This window comes from Pagrus pagrus (assembly GCF_965226575.1).
Source record: "Pagrus pagrus genome assembly, chromosome: 1".
NCBI lineage: Eukaryota > Metazoa > Chordata > Actinopteri > Spariformes > Sparidae > Pagrus > Pagrus pagrus.
This window is the reverse complement of record NC_140185.1, coordinates 16,120,173-16,137,905: the sequence shown is the minus strand read 5'-3', so window position 1 is coordinate 16,137,905 and position 17,733 is coordinate 16,120,173. Positions and strand designations below refer to the sequence as shown.

The 17,733-nt window shown below is 38.6% G+C and overlaps 1 protein-coding gene across 6 annotated transcripts in view; it reads left to right on the top strand.

Annotated features, from left to right (window-relative positions):
* Nucleotides 1–17,733, top strand: part of LOC311260399 (C-myc promoter-binding protein-like) — a 73,575-nt gene that overhangs the window by 24,022 nt on the left and 31,820 nt on the right. For 3 of the 6 annotated variants that reach the window (XM_084358177.1, XM_084358175.1, XM_084358173.1), the window contains exons 4-14: nt 64–133; nt 3,045–3,214; nt 7,900–8,192; nt 9,573–9,639; nt 9,880–9,938; nt 10,560–10,704; nt 11,152–11,327; nt 11,819–11,919; nt 12,807–13,022; nt 15,922–16,067; nt 16,319–16,357. In XM_084358177.1, coding sequence (XP_084214303.1) covers nt 64–133; nt 3,045–3,214; nt 7,900–8,192; nt 9,573–9,639; nt 9,880–9,938; nt 10,560–10,704; nt 11,152–11,327; nt 11,819–11,919; nt 12,807–13,022; nt 15,922–16,067; nt 16,319–16,357 — 1,482 coding nt within the window. The remainder of the gene's footprint in view (nt 1–63; nt 134–3,044; nt 3,215–7,899; nt 8,193–9,572; nt 9,640–9,879; nt 9,939–10,559; nt 10,705–11,151; nt 11,328–11,818; nt 11,920–12,806; nt 13,023–15,921; nt 16,068–16,318; nt 16,358–17,733) is intronic. The other 3 variants (XM_084358178.1, XM_084358176.1, XM_084358174.1) reach the window with 1 other exon arrangement.

Here is a 17,733-nt window from a genome sequence, read left to right as displayed (position 1 = left end):
TGAAAGGCAGTGACTAAACTACAGATTTGATGGAATTTCTCCCATTTTTGATCTTGTTTTCAGTGGGGCTCCTCTGTCTACCTGTGTTATAAGAAGTCTGTGGCCAAAACCAACACAATAGCCTACAAAGCAGGTAAGCCTTCCTAATTCCTTAACTACCGGTGCACGCAGATCCAAATACGGATGTGGACCCCTTGATATTAAATGACCATGTTGTCAGGAAATACTTTTTAGATTTTGAAAGTAAGTTTTTGGTGTATGAATAATATATTTGACAAGTTGTAGTAAAAATTAAGTTAATTATGAAGTGCTAAATATTTATTGCATTGAAGTTACTGCCTGTTTCTCTATTTTCCAGCTGTGTGTTGTTGTAGAAAAGTAGACGAGGGTCTGCTGCAGAGTAAACTGGCTGCATGCGGACATTCTGCTACAGCTGTAACTTGTTGAAGCATGTTGATGCCTCAGATTAGAGTGATGAGATAGGCCTCTGCCTGCCACTATTGTTCTAGTATGAAGTTAAAGGGTTTCAATGTTTGCTATCAATTTAATTGTAATATGAGTATAAAATATAATTGGCATATTTTACATTTAATCCATCTGACTTTTCAGTGCGCTGACAGAGGATTGTCATTTAGTGATAACACTGTTGGCTCAGTGCTGCTGTGTTTGGCTCAGCGTCAGAATGGCTGGCCGATTTTTTTGTTGTTCATGTCTTGAATATGCAGCAGACTGTGAATTGAGTGATTCTATCTGTTTCTCACTAACGCTTGAGATGATTCAGCTCACGGAAATGAAGTTTATTTTCAACATTTCAGGCCAGGAATAATCCTGCACGCATCACGCTTTGAGCTTTGGAAACTGCCGTGTTTTGCAACATCTGACTTCATTTACAGACTAATGTGAGAGTTTGATTCTAAACTGAACAATCTCAGTTTGTTTTGTTGGTGGATACATGGTTTTCATTTTGGAATAAAATATTCTACATGTGCATATGTAGATGTACTGTATAGCCGTGCCTATACAATGCAGTGTTTACAATATAGTAGCCTAATCTTAAGGGAGAAGAACTATCAGGAACCTCCTGAAATGATGCTGTCAATTCTTAAAGTTGCATTAATTGATATATCTTATATTAACATACACATATCTTATATTAACACATTGTAAAACGTATTCTATGACGTATCCTGTTGTAAAATCAAATGACAAATGGCAAAATGGGTCACTTGCACGTAATATTCCATGACAATTATCACCAACTTTGCAGCTCAATGGAGCAGATTAGCTTCTTTTTAGCCCATTGTTTGGCTTTAACAGCACATTTGCAGTTCAGTGCTCTCTTAATCTCTGTTTCCTTCGGCATTCGGCAGCTGATTCCAGCTGATAAACCATTCGCTACCTGCCAAACACCACAGGGCAGACAGATAAAATGAGCAGCTAGCTGGTGAGGAAGGTGGAACATCAAACAGCTGATGAACCAGACATTTTTTGCATTCATCATCAGGCTTACACAAACATCTACAGTACTTGCCTGAAATATTAAGTATGTTTTTGCCTATATAATTAGAAGTATTCAGAGCAAAGCTTGCAACTATACTTCCAGAGTCTGTTGGCCAAGTAAAGCAACAAGTTGCCCTCTTTCTCAGGGAGCTATTCATGTCTGCATTTGTGAGTATACTGCATTCTGAAATCAGTGAACGAACATCAGACATTATCTCGTTTGAGCCATACAAAAGGCGAAGTTTAAAAACAACATGAAGGGTTACACTGGGGTTTATATCCCAGACTATTTCTTGGCAAGATAAAATGTGATAATTAGTGAGCTTTAGAGGTGCTTTGTACTGTAGTTGGATTTTGATACCTTTGGACAGATTTCATCTTGTGTCAATGTTTCTCATCACTACTGTATTCGTTTTAAATAGAGCCGCAACTTACTTAAATTATTTTCATTGTTGATTATGTTCTCGATTGATTAGTTGTTGTCTATAAAATGTGAGAGAATGGTGGAAAAAGTCGTTCAGGGTTTCTCAAAGCCCAAGATGACATCCTCAAATTTCTTGTTTTATTCACAACCCAAAGATATTCAGTTTATCCACATAAAGCACTTAAGAAACTAAATATATTATTAATAATATAATATTATTCACATTTTAGAAACTGGAATTAGAGAATTTTGACTTACTTTTCTTGAAACATTTCTCAAACCGGTTAATAGATGAACAAAATAGTTGACATTTAATTTAAAGGGGGTCTAAGTAACAATTTGAAGCAATTAACATGCATAAATCACTTTATTATTGACCATATGTGACATATAGTCATATGTCTAGATAGTTTCACAGAGCCTAATCTTTGCAGCTCTACGTTTTTCCTTTATCTGGAGAGATTATAACAATTTATAATTAAAATGGGACAAACTGTCCCTGTTAAGCTGCTGAACAAGCCTTCATGACACAGCAGTTTTTGTTTATTTATTCCATCCGGAGGCTGTGCAGCTGCAGGTGTTTTCATGATGAATAATTGTGTCAGATTATTTTTGTGATGTATTTAATGACAGAGCATCTTAAGAAACGCATTAACTGTGTAAAGAGGTTTATCATTCCCCCGCAAATAAGAATATACACTTTCAAATGTGCATTTGAAATTACATTTAAGAAATGCACCTTTGTAGAACACTGTAGACTTTTTTAGCCAAAGTTAGCTGTAGCACAGTGTTGAAAAGTGCACAAACTAAAATCACTACTTCATTGTCTCTTGTTTGTGTCCACTGACAGTGACTAATGATCCAGAGGCCTGATTACTGAGCGCTAATTGCTTATTACAAAGCCATTCGTTTCTAGTGAAACACTGACCCAATAAAGTTGTACATTATCATTGGTGATTATAATAAATTGAACTTATTTTCATTTTCAGCTGAGTGGAAAGGCGGTTTTGCATCTACATTAGCTGTTAATTGATATTCACAGGGGGTTTGGTTCCACCTAGCAGCTCTTGTAATTGAGTTCTCAGTTTGTTTATTTTATGTTTTTTTTTCCCCCCGTTAGGTTTGTTCAGCAGATATCCAGAGGAGGACTATGAGTCATTCCCTCTGCCAGAATCTGTCCCTCTCTTCTGCCTTCCCATGGGGGCCACAATTGAGTGCTGGCCAGCAAACACCAAATACTCCCTTCCTGTTTTTTCCACCTTTGTCCTCACCGGAGCCTCTGGAGAAAAGGTAAAATGGCTGAATGGATAGATTAACTCTTGCACTTTCCTTCTTTTAATCTTATCCAGACAACTAACAAAAACACCTCAGTAGCAGCATCAGATATGAGAGGATGCCAGTGACTGTTAGACCTCATCAACACATACTAACTGCCATCTAAACAGCTGACACAACCACGGAGTAACACACTATAGTGGGTCATGAGAAAACCACAAAGCTTAGCATGCCAGGAGGAAAAGTGGGTCAGGCATGCATGGTGCCTTTGTCAGGTGAAAACATTGCAACTCCACAACTTGCGTCTCTTTTTTTAGCCTATTGGCTGAAAATAGTAGTAGATAAAACGCAAAGATCAGAGTGAATAAATATTTAATGTATTGACTGTTGAGACAACACTCACACACTCACTCACATGAAGTTGCACACAAACAACTGAGTTTACTTGAACACTAGTGTCCTTGTTACCATTTTCTGGTTTCAGAGACCTTGACAAGCTTTTTGCTGCAGCCGTCTTCACCATATTTCATGCAATCAGAATATAATATAAACGATGTAATGATGGTCTACTTGATCAAGTGAGAGTAAGTCTTTCACCAGTAATGGGGGGAGAAATTGATTATTTTTCTTGTCCTCCATTACTGCTAAGATGGATTTATTATTTCAGTTTTGATTTCTGTTCTGGACATTTATTCACATTGACGTATGTTTAATTGGGTAATGCCTCATTGCATGTTTACACATAGACTATCACAAAACTTGTAATGATGTATTTTTTTTTCTAAATGTTTTAATTGTAATGTTTTTCTTTATTTATAGATAGATAGATAGATAGATAGATACAGTAGATAGATAACTTTATTAATCGCCAAGGGGAAATTAGGTTATCATAGCAGCAGGTACATTCAAGTACAAATACAATCAAAATGTAAGGGCAAATATAGAAACAATAAAGTACTATATACAATATGCAAAAAACACAATTTTTGTCTGAATATGTATGTAATTTAACAATATATATATATCTATATATATCTATATCTAATTTTTAATTAGTTGTTTCTAAAACTCTCAGCCTGAAATCTCCACTTCAGCAGCTCTTACTTACATCAAACTTTCCAGTTTTATACCCTGAAGGTTTTTGCTCAGGTGTTTGTTCATTGATAATTTATAGTTTAATTTATATAAGGTTTTTTATATAGGTTATAGAGGTTATTCTTTTTAAAAAATGTTTATGGCTGTTGACTGTATGTTCTGATTTAGGAATGATAAAACGAGATATCCAAAATTCAAACAAATCAAACAAGATTTTTAAGACCTGGCTTTATCCTATGTTCAGTAAAAAAATATTTTCTGAATGTAAATTATCAACTGGGGAAGTTTCATGGTTCCTCTGTAGGGTCTCTCCTTAAAACAGTTTTTGATTGTACATCAGTTTAGTCATAATACAATAGACCAATCAGCATGCAACAGCGTGTCAAACACTCACCTAAAACATATCATTCTGCAGATCATTTCAGAGTCCTGACATCAAAAGTCACGAACATCACATTTTCTGACAATCTACCCTAGACAGTCAGCCATTGTGTATCAGCATGTATAAAGCACCTTCAGGGTCTATTAAATATCCAGTCATAACCCATTATCCACCACATTTGATTGATTGACGCAGCTTAGATCAGTCTGGGAAGTGATCCTTTTTTTTTTCTACTCTGTAACTGTGCTGAAATGTATTTCTGTTTATGATTTATTCTAATTTGTCTTCACATTGTGGTTTGTTAGACATGATTCTGGAAAAATACTTTACATATTATACCCCCAAATCTGTACAACTATGATGGACGCATATGTGCATATTTGTCCGGATAACAGTTGTGTATGCTGACTTATGTGCAGCCTGGAGAAGCACACTTCCAGCTTAGGCACCACATATACGAACAAACAGACATGCACACATAGTGTTAGTTTTCAAATCTAAACACAAGCCCTTCTCCGCTGTGATGGTTTGTGGGTTTAGAAAGAGGTCCAGTTAGGATGAGAATCGTGTTGACACATATTAGTGAATTATGTGGTGAAACACAATCATGATTGAAAACAAATAACAACCAAAGCCTACTGATGTTTAGATAGCAGTGGCTCTCCTCAACAAGGCCAGTTAGGGGTCAGCAGTGATATCTGGTGCCAAACCCTCTGCGGTCTGCTGCTGAGTCAAGTTTGTATGTGAACAGGCCTGTGTGTGTGTGTTTGCATGCAAGTTTGGAAGGCCTGCTGTAGCACATGCAGGGGGATGTTTGGTGAGGACAGTGTGTATGCTGACTTGTGTTTTACTGGCCAAGGTCAGAGGGAGACTCAGCAGGACTCTGGCAGTCTGCAGACCCTGTGTTTAACTGAGGACTCATCTGTTGACCATGTGTACACACACATTGCATTTTCATATATATATTGTTGGTTTAATGTTATTGATGCATAACATTTAGTCAGTATTGGACTGTTGCAGATGATCTAAATGTATCAAATTTCACCCACTTTATAGACTGTTGGACAGTTTAATTTATAGTAGGGCATCATATTTTAGAAACTGATCAAATGTTTTGTTTAAAAAATAAGAATATGCAAAGTAATAATTAAATATAGATGTCAGATAAATATAAGCACTATATTTTCCTCTAAAATGTAGTTTAGTAGAAGTATAAAGTAGCAGAAAATGGAAATACTCCAATAAAACTCTAAAACTCTGCTTAAGTACTATACTTTAAGGTGCTATATGTAAGAACTGGCCACCTGTTGAATTCATACTCCAAACAATCGGGGTAGCACCAGGGTGGCTAACCTATTGACCACTGGGAGAAAGAGGTTTTCAGGCCTGGGCTAGCTGGTTAGCATGCTAACATCTGTAGATATCTCTTCAATGCAATACCTAGACATCTTTGACGTAATGTCAAAACTGTTATTTCTTTACATTCTGTTGATAATTGTGGTTAATTTTAGAATGTTTAAATCTAAAATCTTTACATATTGCACTTAAGTAATTGTGCTCTTCACTAATCTAATATCTTCATTATTTAGAATTAAACTTAACTCAAATATGAACTCTTGCCGTACCCTAATCCTAAACTAACCACAGGTTCTAAATTTGAAACCTCAGTATGGTGGCTGATTAAAGCGTGCCTGTTCAGAATTGGGTGATTGCTTGGCCTCTGGTGTTGCTGTTTGCAGCTCTCTCAATATCATCGACCTGCAGAGCCAGAGAGCGCTCCCACAGTTCTACTCTCACCATTTTAGGTGTACGTGTGCACCACTAGGACCATGTCTCTCACTTGCAGCTTTCTTGAGAACTGCTCATCCAAACATCTCTACAGTCGACACTGCACTTCCTGAGCCCTCAGCAATACACCTGCCAGGTGTGAAGTGGATAGGATGAACAGCTCAAGAGAAAATCAAAGGACAGACAGACAGACGGAGATTATTTTTAGTTAGATAATGCTAAACTAAAGAAGTTAGAAGTTTGTTTTATTTCATGGTATTATATACAGGTTGTGTATGACAGAAAACAAACTCAGAATGATAATGTGGATAGGTTAAATATATTTACCTTGAATAAGCAGCAACACAAATGTTTTGTCTTTTAAATATGCAGGTTTGATTGTCATTCATCTCCATATTTATAGAATGGAAATACAATGCTATTCAACAAATAAGGCTAGTTTCTGAACATAACACAAACACACAGACACACAGGCAACCTCAGTTCAGCCATCAGCAAACAAAGACATGGGCCACCTCGGTCCCTTTTGGGAGAAAATGTTAAAAACTGATCCGCACAGGCGACCAGCAGATAAGCCAGTTAGCTTTGATCTGTTTGTGATTTGGGAAAGTCTCAAGTTTCCAGGAAGCAGAGGGGATTTATTTGGCCTAATGCTGCTGCTGGCCCAGATAACTGCAGTTTGTTTGGCCACAGATGGCACTCATGGTATTGATATTCAATAAAGGTTAAGCAGCACTGTATTATACTTACTTTATTTCTATGCTTATTGATGTTTTCATTTATTTAAGAGTGTAGGGATCATTCAGAGGACTGCATAGTGGTTTATAAACTGTCTGTTTCTTTTCATTATTAGTCGGCCAGCTTATCTATTTCTCTTCTGGAAATTATAAAGAATGTCAATAGGTTTAAATTTGTGTGTATGCCTGTGTGAACACAAACATGATTAGCGGATTACTCCTCAGAAAAGAATTGGCAGCTATTCTGAAAATTGTTTAATTGTTTCACTTGTTGTTTTGTTTTTGTTGTTGTTCAAGCAAACATTTGTCAGTTCCAGCTGCTCAACTGTGAAAATTTGCTGCTTTTCTTTGTCATATATCATTGTAAAGAGGGTTAGATAAAACAGCAAATTTGAAGTTGAACTTGGCAGATCACTTGATGAGGAAAATAATTGCTGGTAGCAACCCTACGGCTGATAAGTACAGACATGTAGTAGATGTAGTGAGAGGAACATTCAAGGAGAGTCTTAATGTGGGGATTACTGATCTGTACAGCACACCAACAGCAAATGTTTCACAAGGAGACTTGTCACATCATGAAAGTATACTGCTACACAAAACTGTGTAACAATGAGACTGGTTTTAGAGACGTGCTGTTACTGATGTCTCAATAACCCTGCTCTGTGGTCCATATTGTAAATGATGTCCCCTGTTTTTAGGTGTACGGTGCTGCTATTCAGTTCTATGAGAGCTACCCGCAGGAGTGTCTGACTGATAATCAGCGCTCCCAGCTGGGTCTCTTGAACCCGGATCCACACAAACCCTCCTCCTGCAACACTACAGCGACAGCCACCGACAGCACCACTAATAGCACCATGACCCCACGCTCGGTTCACACCAACAAGTGCATCTGTCTGCTTTCCCACTGGCCCTTCTTTGATGCTTTCCGCAAGTTCCTCACATTCCTCTATCGCTATTCCATCTCCGGTCCTCATGCCCTGCCCATCGAGAAGTGAGTTTATCTCTTAATTGAATCATTTTAAGCTCTTTTAAGTTCTTGCTAATTGTTAATTTTACGCATTGTTCTTTATAGAGAAGCAGATACATACAAGTATTCTGTATTCCCATTTCTAATTTCTCTCCCAGATTATATTATGAACATAGATTTATGTTCCATCCATCTATAATTATTTCAGCTTTCTTCACAGAAGTCATGTTTTGTGTGTCTCTTTTGCATGGTAGATGGGTGTAAATACTTAAATACTTGAGTAAAAAACTCAAATTTCTCTAAAGACCCATCCTAAAGGGATTAACATTAAGGAGGAAGTGGAGGATGAAATATTCATAGTGCTCCTCTGTTATTTAACTCATCATTCCAGACATTACAGGATATGGTCTGTAACAGATATGGACATTCTGCTGCACAATGTCAAAAGCTTCCCCAGCGGGGAGCGGAGGGAGTAACGTGAGGTAAAGATACTGTGTGAGGTGAATCTGAATCTAAAATCACACTCTTCCTCTTAGTCAAAAAGTCAAATCTTAACACACAGACATGAAACACATTAATATCATTCCAAAGAAGATATTATCTCTGGTTATTGTGATAAAACATCTTCATCATCTTTTTCGATATCAAAGAAAAATTACACTTCAGAACTTGCATATGGATGATCACATTTTTAAGTTTCCTCCAATATCTAAGTAACCCAGTGATTGTTGTCTGTTCATCCATGGGTACCGTACATTGCAAATAAGGAACCTAAAAAAAAAAAGTCTTGGCTCCAGAGCTGTTATGTGGTCTTGCTCTCCTGGAGGTTTTCAATTTGTCGTGTTGGTTCCCAAATAACCCTTTTTGTTGGTGTAGCCGTGTTTCCATCTATTGGATGTAGAAAAACATTTTTGAGTTCCAAATTATATAACACACACTGCAGGTTAAATAAAAAACAGCAGGTAACTGTGGGTACAATTATTACTGAGGTGGGGATGAAAAATGATCCACATACATGCTGAGGACAGGTGATGTTAAAATCACTGCACCTCCCTGAGAGAAATAAATCCAGGCTGAATGATGTGAGGGGCGGACTTTAAAGCCTGATGTTGATGAAGTAGCTGAAATGTTTTCCTTCTGTAAACTGGAAACATCTTGGTGTTCAGGAAGAAAAAAGAAGAACACACCAAACCCAAAAACAAGTCCAGCAATGCAAAATACATCACCAGTATAGTTGTTTCAGGTGGGATATTTACTGGTGATGTGCAACAGATGATTCATGCTTTTATGTTTCCCTGCTGTTCATTACTCTCATTCATCTGAGAAGCAGATTTTTCAGCCTCCTACTGCTGTTATTTTTGGCCCCTCACCCCCCCTAATTCATCTTCTTCCTCTTCTTACCAGGCACATCTCTCATTTTATGCACAAAGTTCCCTTCCCATCCTCCCAGAGGCCTCGCATCCTGGTGCAGGTAAGTTTAAGTTCAGGTCTCAAGAGTAAAACATTCCCTGTGATGTTGCCTGCATATGGTGCAGCATGTTATAAATGGATAATTATTATTTTGCAGACTATAGTGTTGTTTTCTGAAGGTGTTTAGGATTGCCTGGGGTTCAGTAGTTTAAGTCCTGTATTATGGATGAATATTTAAATGATTCAGTGCAGGAGTTTTTTTGCTCGGTTGGTTTTATCTCACTTTCCAGCTTTTCTACAGCTTTCCCCTCATGACAGTTTGATGCTGAGCCAGCCAGTGTCTTCTCCTTTGCCACTCAGGTAAGAGCAGTTGCACGCATTTCTTAATGTTGATATCTATTAAGGAATTATGCCTTTTTTTTTTTACTAATTGTGTAAAACAGCATAGTTCAAAGACCATGTTTCTTGATGATTTGCAAGACTGGTATGTTGAAATGTGTTTGATACATTTCCAATGAGAAAACATAAACAGGTCTTACATATTGTTTAACATCTTTGTCATCTTTGTTGATGATCTTTGTTGTGTGTCTATATCATACATATGTATATATATATATATATATATATATATATATATATATGTATACATGGCGGTTCGATCTCTGACTCCTTCTGTCCACATATCACACTGTCCTTGAGTAAGACACTGAACCACAAGTTGCTCAATGGGCCTGCCAACGCTGCTTTGTCATCATCAGTGTGTGAGTGTGTGGATGAATGAGATGCCAATTGCTAAGCGCTTTGTCCATTTAGATAGAAGAGCACTTTAAGTGCAGTCCATTTACAATTTGCCATTTATTGTTCTAACTGTAAGAGTGTTTTAGATTTTTCAAGGACCAGAACATATCGAGTGACCCTGTGTTAGCTCCTCCGGTCAATAGTGTGTACTTTTATTGATTGTTGCACATTTGTTTTTCATAGTGGTGGTCGATTTTCCACGCTGCTTCAAAACCTCGGACCAGAGAATGCTGTCACCTTACTGGTTTTTGCTGTGACGGAACATAAGATCCTGGTCCACTCATTACGACCCGCTGTGCTGACCAGCGTCACTGAAGCTCTGGTGTCTGTAAGCTAGCCTAAAGCTGTAGAAGCATTTTTTCTGCTACATTTCATTTTACTAAACTGCTGCATTATTTATTACTAATTGTTTGTGATAGTTGTGTTGGTAATTGAATTCAGTTTTGTGGGAATACAGCAATGTCATCTTCAACCAATTTTTTTTATATCAGTATTAAGGGTCCCCTACTGACATGTTTTAACATGTATAGAAATTCAAACTTTATTAAATAATGTTTTTTATATGCTGGAAAAGTTTAATTATCGTGGTGTTTGCAGTTTTCACATCACACTTATATACACATATTTGAGCAGAATTGGCTTCCAAACTATTTGTGATGTCACAAATACAGCTTGTAGGCCCACCCCTCAAAATTAGGTTTTCAGTGAGGGGCCGGTCTGCTAACCGGGGAGTGCTTTCTTCCTTTTCATCTCACTTTATTTTTGTCTTTATCAGATGATTTTCCCGTTCCACTGGCCGTGCCCATATATTCCCCTGTGCCCCCTGGCGTTGGCTGACGTGTTGAGTGCCCCCTGTCCATTCATCGTTGGAGTGGACTCGCGCTACTTTGATCTGTATGACCCCCCACCTGACGTGAGCTGCGTGGACCTGGACACAAACACCATCTTCCAGTGAGCACATACCAAAAAACCTTCCCATTGCTGCATTCTTTAGGCAAACTGTCGACTTGAGAAATACAATCACTTTTACAGGATTCAATCTGTCTTCATGACCATTTTGCCTTGTCATGGTAAATATTCAAATATGGAATGACTACAGGGCAGTTAGCCACATATATACTGTGCAGCACTTCCAGCGAGCTCAACATTGTTTCCTTTGCTGCATCTTTTTTTCCAGACCACATAACTGCCAGGTCATGAGTTCTAAGTTTAGAGACCCGGCCTTTTTCTTGGTGCCTGGGTGGGAATGGTTACTTTTGTAGTGTCAGACTTATTTTAATATGAAGAGAATGCATTTTTCAGGTAAGGTCAATAATGGTTCATATGATTTTTGGCCTCATTTGTGGTCAGACAGTATTAGGGTGGTCTGGCCTGACTGCTGTCCATGTTGGTTTTGGCCTCTCAGCCTCCCAAATGCTCAATGTCTGCTTCTGCTTTTCCAGCAATGAAGATAAGCGAGCCCTCACATGGAAGATCCTGCCAAAGAAAGCCTGTAAAAACCTGATGAATGTGCTGAGTAATCTCTACCAGCAGCTGGTTGACGGTGAGTACCGAGCTGATAAATGACCTGGTAGAACAAATTATTTTAAAAATGTGTCAGTTTAATTTTGTTGTATTAATTTCAGTCCTGTACGATCCCAACAACTCATTTCTTTCAGTGGTTGTTTTTCATTTTGTGTCCAAGTGGAACAGTCACTTTTTTCAAAAGGCATCTAACACACAATTTGTTCAAAGTCATATAGGATATTGCTTCCTAGACCAGATATGATAACATTTTTTGACCTTCATTGTAATCAAAAATAAAATAAAATCTGTGGCTAATTAAGTTCCTCAGACTTTGTTATGCTTTATTCAATCTGTCCCATTCAATCTGTACTGTTCTGCTCTCCTTTCAGCTAACTGAAAGCCAGCAGTAATCCCATCATAGCATAATTTCCTAATTACCCATGTGCCCTGCTGTGGTACTCATTGTATTATTGTCAACTTTTCCCTGCTATTCGTGGATCATGCTCACTGAGAGACTATGAAACCTGCTGCTTATTGAGCTGTAGAATTTGAATAAATGAATTTTCTGATTCAGTGAAGTTGAAAATCTACCCAGTTTCTGCTAGAAGTGCTGCATATTGATATGCCTGTCAGAGGTTTAAGGTGAGACGTTTAAGCCTCATGGACCTCTGAAAACTCTTTCATCAACTTGAATTTATTTTCATATATATGTAAGCCTTATCTTTAATTGAAAATGAGTACTTACTTAAATACTTAAAGCGGTGCATATCCTTTGATCATAACAACTTAATCAAAATGCAAATGGTGCAACATTTTTTGCCGCAGCCTCAGTTTGAAGTGATGATTAAACCTTTATGTTAACATGAATTGTGAGATCTAATACAGTATGTAGTGACAGCTACTGATTTTTCCCTCTTTGATCAGGTCAGTGCCGGCCTGATGGGCTGCTGGAGCTAAGCATGAGTGATTCGTCAGAGCTGAGCTGTGGGAAGAGCCTCCACACGCTGGAACTGGAGATCCAGGAAGCTTTCCTGCGCTTCATGGCAGCCATATTGAAAGGCTACCGTTCGTTCCTACGACCCATCACTCAGGCACCCTCTGAGAAAGCCACAGACGCCAGCTCACTTTTTGACTTGCAAGGTATTTAAAATAATGACACTCTGATCACTTGTGGCCAAAACACTGGAACCATCTCCCCACGTCCAGAGTGTAGAGCCAGACTTTCAGGTCAGAGTCACAGAGGAAACTGAACTGAACTCCTCAGCTGTCCTTTCCCCCCACCGCAGCCTCCTCAAACTCTTCTCACGAAAACACACAATACAAGTCCACTGTTGACAGCATCCTGAGCCAGTTTTTTTCTCTCTGAAAGAAATTTATCTGAATGTCGATTCCCACGAAAGTATTTACTGATTGCAGATGGTTAAAGCTTTACTGTCTTAATACCAGTAATCTAAAAGAATCATGTGCAAGACCAGCTAGTCCACCGCCAACTCCTGGGAACGATGATACTGATTGAACGCTTGGTACAGTAGAATTACTGGTTTACTCTGAGTAAACACTAGAAAGCACATCATTACTGCAGATTGTAGAGGGCGAGCAAGTCACCCACGTTGATCTAGAAGCTCATATAAACTTTTGTATATAGTCATTTAGACAGAATACAATCAGCAGGAGTTTTGGGCATGTTTTGACAGGTGTTCTTTTGATGAGCAGGTTGTTTATGTAATTAATGTAAAAAACTAGAGAATGGATCTTGAGTAAAGATTATTTTGTCGGGCTGTTATTTCCAACAATGAAGAATAACTTTCATGCTCAAGGACTATAAAATATTAAAGCCAAATGGAATGAGATTTCTGTTGGAGAGAACTTGTTTACTCTGGTCACTGAATTTTATGCTAGTGCAGACTTATACTGGCCACACTTTACTCTGATGGAGCTGATTTTAAGAGGAATAAATGGCTCAATGTATGTCAGTCAGTCAAGTTTAGTGGTATAGCTAAGAAGTATCAAGTTCAATAGAATTTCTCAAATAACTCTTCAGGCCTAAAACAGCATGATTTCCAGCCCTGCCCGAGCTTTTCGATACATGCCACTAATGTCATTCCTTCCAGTCTTTTCTACAGACATCTGGAAATCACTTAGGGGCGACATCTTATGTGTAGTCAGCTCCTTAGATCACGGTTCAGTCAAGGTCCTTAAGAGTGGGCTGATATTTACTTAAATCATCTAATGAGGGACTGAAGGGAGAAAACCAATAGTGCTCAGACTGATCAGGCAGTTTTGAACAGATGACTGTTTCATCCTAGAAAGTTTAGTTTGCTTGACTTTTTCATCATTATTCAGTCTTCAGCAGAGACTGTGAAGCCAGTTTGAGTCACAGTTGTACAGTTAAAGTGCATGATTAGCGCTAATGAGTCCATGAATATATAAACTAATACTGCGTCATCTGTAGCACCTTCCTCTCTGCAGCTGGCCAGCCTGAAAAACAGATGGTGTTGTTTTATACATGAGCCTTCATAAGTGTCCATCCCCACCTCTGAGCAAATACACACAGAAACTGTTTGGGGCGGAAGGCTGGGGCTTGAGAAGGTGCTGGGGTTGGCGATTCAAGACTGTTCCCAGACTGAAGGTTAGTCAGTCAGCAGCACAGCCGCTAAATGCTCCGGAGGCTTGAGTGTGGCCTCTGGATCGGAGCCCATAAACTCTGGTTCACATCACAGCTGAAATGAGTTAGGATGAAATCATGGCTGCTCGGCTGGGAGATAGCTGAAGCCAAGGTCGTGCTCACTGTGAGTTATATGATACAACAAACAGCAGCACATTACATCATGACCTGAGGAAAGATGTTACAACATGTGCGTCATGTGTGTGAACTCCTGACTGTTTACAGTACACAATGTCTCCCTGTTTCCATCTAAAAACCTAAAGGTTAGTTTTAAGAAAGTTGTTATTTTAAGCAAAACCGTGATCTTTTCTGAAACCTCACCAAGGGGTTTTGTAGCCTTTATTTTAAAAGTGTAACAAGATATTACATATTTGTTATTGCCAACTTGACCACAGAATGAGACCGTGTTGTTTTCACGGATAGACAAGGCCAAATGTGACACTGGCATGGTGGGCCAATGGGTCTATTACATGGTTTGGCTTAATACTGGGTTGTTTAAAAAACATGAATGGGATACTTCTGTGTTTATGTTTGGAGGCTTTTTTACCTTCTTCATATTTTCAATTAGACACATAACATTTTTGTATAAATTGTCCCACAGAATGACTGTACCAGAGGCTAAGTGTATTTATTACAGCGATGACACAAAGAAAAGCAAAGACACTGTTGGCATTAAAAACGCTTTAACCAGCGAATGAAGGAAAATGCACTTGATCAATATGTGATTATTGAATGTGTATTCATCAATCAGCAGCTAATCACCCAATCACTAATTTGGACACTGCACTGTTTGTGACCAGAGGCCTTCTAGCTCTACTGAACTTGCTGTAAAAATGATTTTAAAAAAGCTTTATAATGAAGCTACCTAGAGGAGTTTTGTCAGAATCAATCGATTGTCCAATTTGGATTTAAATATTAATCAGCTGTAGGAAGTGTTTTGCTTCCACCTGTGTGCTGTGAGCCAGCAACCATCCATCCTGCTGTCAGACTCACAACAGCGGTGGTCAGTTAAGCTGCTTTCAGCATCTATTAAGGAAACTATTCACCACGTTGTTGTACATCCTGAATTCGACATTACACTAATAACATTAGTTATTAGTGTAATGCTTGCATTATCCAAGCCAGGACAAATGGAAGTTGTGTATGTATACAGAGCCGTGGGACTGTATACACTTACTTAACCTCAAAATCACATAGAAGTCTACAAATTGCTTTTGTGAATGTTTTCATCTTTTGAGGAGATGAAATGAGTCGAGCTTTGTGAGTAAACCTGCTGCTAAATATCTTAAATTATCCGTGACTCATTCCTCAAATTAGTCAAGAAAATAAATCTCAGCAAGATCATCTGTAACAGCTAAACTTTTATGTCCTCAGGGTTCTTGAAGAGTCGAGACCGCTCACACCAGAAGTTCTACACACTGATGACCAAAACCCAGATGTTCATCCGCTTTATTGAGGAATGCTCCTTTGTCAGTGACAAAGACGCCAGTCTGGCCTTCTTTGACGACTGTGTGGACAAAGTAAGTGTGTTCTTTAATCATATGAAACTGAATGTTTATTAATTTCAATGCAGTGGATCTGTGTCTTCCTTTTTTTGGAGTGGTTCTGTTTCTCAACAGGCTATTTTGTGCTCCACTTATAGTAATATTAGTAGTTTCCACATCTCTTTCTAACTTCACCTTCAATCTTCATTCAACCCGGCTTTTATTCTTTCCTCCTCTAATTTTGAGTCCTCCTTTCTATTTCCCTTTCTGCCTCTGTTTGCGAGCAGCTCTACAATTCAGAGCGGAGTGCAGACAAAGGAGGCAAGGTAAGTCTATTGTTATTTGGCCTTGATTTTTCCTTTTTCTACTAGATGCATTTTCAGATTTGGGGGGGGGGTTGCATTGTGCATGGTCCCAGCAAAAAACCAAATGACTTAAGATTAAAATGTAGGCCAAAAAACTGTCCTAGCCTCCTAGAAGCAAATAGAAAGACTTTAGAGAATCCTCCATCAGTGTAACTTTAGTTTTTCAGCTTTGATGTGCTCATCAGTATGTTATTTTAAATAAGTTCCTTATGATCCAAACTCTATCACATTTCTAGAATCTTTCCATTTTTAATGAATATTAGAATATTCAATGTCCTCATCAACTTTGCTGCAACAGCAGTTTGTCTTGAGATAGTGAACGTTGCACATTGAAAGTCCATGTGCAGTTTTCTGCAAAGATTTCTGCCTTAAATGTTTCATGACTTGAGGGAGTGAAGGCTTTTAGCGGTTCAGTGATTTCTGAAGCACTAACGGGTTTTTTTTTTCTGTCCCCTGGGCTCATATTCTTCAGTGTGATGATATGAAGAGCCTTGGAGAGACTGTCAGTGTTTCTTCTGTGCTCCACTGGGAGCATTTTGAGTAGTTTGACCCTGGTGTGCACAGGGTTGTGTTCTTCTATCAGACTCTGTTTGTATGTTGAAGGTTACGTTTTGTGTGTTTGGAGTCTTAAAGTCCAGGCAGTCACTTGGTTTCCCACTCACGTCTGTGGGTCACTGGTTTTTGCAGGTGACATTTGTAACAGACTCTGAAATAGACTTGGCTGTCCTTGGATTACTTGCAAATGTGTGTGTGTGTGTTCTGGCGGTAATTGAGACATAGTGGAAGTGAATCCAGAGGCCAACATCCACAGCCTCCCCTCCCTGTGTTCCCAGGCCTGCGGCAGGGCCCAGGTCTCGTCGTCCTCCGTGTGTGTCAGCTCCACAGGCGTTTAAATCCTGCGACTGTCTTTCTGCACTGTGGCTGGATTACATTATCTACTCTCTGGGAGAGAAAGCACACTGCACCACACGGCCCACACACATACGTCACACTCTACTGCACACAAGCACACACACAGCAGTCACATACAGAAAGATAAGGTTAAAATGTATTGATCCCGAGGGGAAAGTAGTCATTGCAGCAACAAAACTAATTAAATCCAGTAGGAGAACAAGACAAAAGACAAACTAATCAAACAAGTGGAATATAATTACATCAATTAAAGCTGCAGGAATACAAACAGCAAAGGGCGACGTTTAAATAAACATCTACGTGATTCTATGAGTAAATGAAGACCACAATTTGAACCTACTGTATATTTTGTTAATTTAAAGACTAGTTTGACATTTTTAGAAATACGTTTTTTTTTTAAATTTCTTTCCAGGAGTTAGATGAGA